This window comes from Nansenia antarctica (genome assembly GCF_963989245.1).
Source record: "Nansenia antarctica genome assembly, chromosome: 5".
Taxonomy (NCBI): Eukaryota; Metazoa; Chordata; class Actinopteri; order Argentiniformes; family Microstomatidae; genus Nansenia; species Nansenia antarctica.
The window spans coordinates 50,690,536-50,693,035 of record NC_137690.1 but is presented as its reverse complement, the minus strand read 5'-3'; the positions used below and the strand labels follow the sequence as shown (position 1 = coordinate 50,693,035).

The 2,500-nt window shown below is 46.2% G+C and overlaps 1 protein-coding gene across 1 annotated transcript in view; it reads right to left on the bottom strand.

Annotated features, from left to right (window-relative positions):
- sptbn4b (spectrin, beta, non-erythrocytic 4b) overlaps positions 1-2,500 on the bottom strand; it is a gene marked incomplete at both ends in the record, with an annotated part of 58,249 nt that overhangs the window by 16,413 nt on the left and 39,336 nt on the right. The window contains one exon of the mRNA XM_080532988.1: positions 1,015-1,278. Within this exon, the coding sequence (XP_080389114.1) occupies positions 1,015-1,278 (264 nt within the window). The remainder of the gene's footprint in view (positions 1-1,014; positions 1,279-2,500) is intronic.

Genomic DNA, 2,500 nt, shown 5'->3' with positions numbered 1-2,500 from the left:
CTTTCTTTTTTTGATTGTGATTTATAAAGGGAAAAGGGTGTGGGACGTGCGTGAGCACTGTCTTATTAATCTGAATATTTGTGTGGGTAAACATTCTGGCTTTCGTATATACGCAACCTTTTCATGCCAGTCCTACGCACAGCTTTATAAATGACCCCCCAGGTCTTGTGGTGGCACCTAGTGCTGGAAACAGCCAGTATTATATGGTCCAATGACCATTTAAGTATTATTATTATATTGAGAAATAATAACAAATTATGTTTGGTGAACTGTGTCTTTAACTTGACTGTGTCTGGGTAGGACCGTGGTGTGCAGTGCATTGTGACTTCTCCAATGAGTATCCATTGAAGTACAGCGTAGGTCAAGCTAACTGGCACCGCAATGAGCCCCGATAGTTTGGTCTATTCAATCGAAGCAAAAGCCATTAATTGCGCCTTTCAATTGCTTTGGTGCGAAACATGATGAAAAACATTCGCTTCAGCATTCAGAAAAAAATTATAATTAAAAATGAGTAATTCATTCTTAAATGTTAGTATCAGCACAAATCAAATGTAAAAGACGCTCTGGGAAAATGATCTTGGCAACAATGAGGAGGGCGACATTAAGGCTTTGACCTACTGTAATAACAAATATGGGTTTAACACTATCGTGCCAAACCAACCATACTGTGCTGGCTCAGATACTTTCCTTTTCCTTACATTGCATTTCCAGAATGGCTTACAGTAACAGTTGCTCTCTAAAAGCAGGCTGAAATTGCCCAATAACATAACGGAATTGCCCAATAACGTGCCAGCTGCAATAAGAAAAGAAAGTAGGCTGACCCTACAACATGCTGTACAAACAGAGTCTGTCACTAAACAGGCTGTAGTACAAACTGAGTCCACTATCTGGGATTCCGGGTGGCACTACTGTGTGACAGTCCTCAGACAGCCTATTCACCACGGATCACCAAAACCACTAAAAACACCAAAACCACCGCGAGTTCATAAAAAAAAACAGTTAAGAGCAAGACACCTGAAGTTTCTTGAGTTGCTTGTTGACACTGGTCAGGTCCTGGCCCTGGTCCACGTAGCACAGCTGACCCTCCAGTTGGCCCAGCCGCTGGTCCAGACTAGTGTAGCTCTGCACCAGCAGGTCGGCCCGGTTGGCCTCGAACAGCTGCCGGGCCTTGGCCTGGGTGGTGCTCTCCAGGTCCTGCCAGCACTCTCGGATCTCCCCCAGCTTCCTGCGGACCACAGGGCTGAGCTCCGGCTTCTCCTGGATCAGATTCTGACCCTCCTGGATGGGGGGGTCGGGGGGAGGTGGAGGGTGGGGGGGCGAGAGAGAGGATATGGCAGAGAGGAAGGGGAGGGTAAAAGAGAAAGGTGAGGTGGTAATGGTGGGGGAGAGAGGCATGAAGAGGGGGGATAAAGGGAACATGGAGAAAAGGAGGGAAAGTTGAGATGTGAGAGAGGGATGCAGGAGTGAGAGAAGACATAGGCGGAGCAATGGGTGGGTGGGTGTGTGGCAAAGGGATTTAGGAGAGGAGAGGGAGAGAGAAGAACATCAATATAGAATACAATTCGGTTGTTAAGTCTGACGTCAAACGTGACGTTTTGCAATTTCCGGGTCCAAACCAGAAATTCTCCGCACCAGAATACCAGTGTACTACAGCGGTAGAATGACAGTTTAATCGTTTTTTAGACTCGGATCTATTCATACAACAAGGGACACAGCACTTTCCCGTTTCCCCCATATTGTCAGGGTATTTGAGCCTCGGAAAAGCGCTATACAAATATAATTTATTATTATTATTATTGCGACATTTCGAAGACAGCGCCTCAGCCAACTTTGGACCCGGAAACACGTCACGACTTAACAACCGGATAGAACTTTTATTGTCCATTAATCACCTCGCGGAAATTATGTCTTTGCATATCCCCCTAGAGATACCCTCTAGGGGTAGTGGTGGTCTAGTGGATAGTGAGTTGGACTTGTGATCGGAAGGTTGTGAGTTCAAATCCCGCCTGAAGCCACACCACTACTAGTGTGCCCTTGGGTAAGGCACTTAGCCCTCAGTTACTCCAGGGGGAATGTCCCTGTAATTCGTAATTGTAAGTCGCTTTGGATAAAAGCGTCTGCTAAATGGCAAAATTATTAAAATTAAAATTAGATACACCACGTAGTTTTAGTTTATATGCATGCATGCATACACAGAGAGAGAGAGAGAGAGAGAGGGGTGGGGGGGTTCAGGCCACAGTTAGCCGCAGTGCAGTACCCCTGGAGCAGATGGGGGTTAAATGCCTTGCTCAAGGGCACAGCGGAGGCACTTTTGGATATGATGCCAGTAACCCTCCATTGGCTGGCTCACTTCCTCATCTCATCTGCACTAGGGATCGAACAAACAGCTTTCCTGTTACTGGCCGCTCTAACCCTGAGGTTACCTGACACCCCCATATCCATATCTCTAAAAGAATGTGAACATCATAAACAATCAACCTCCATATCTCTAAACGAACAT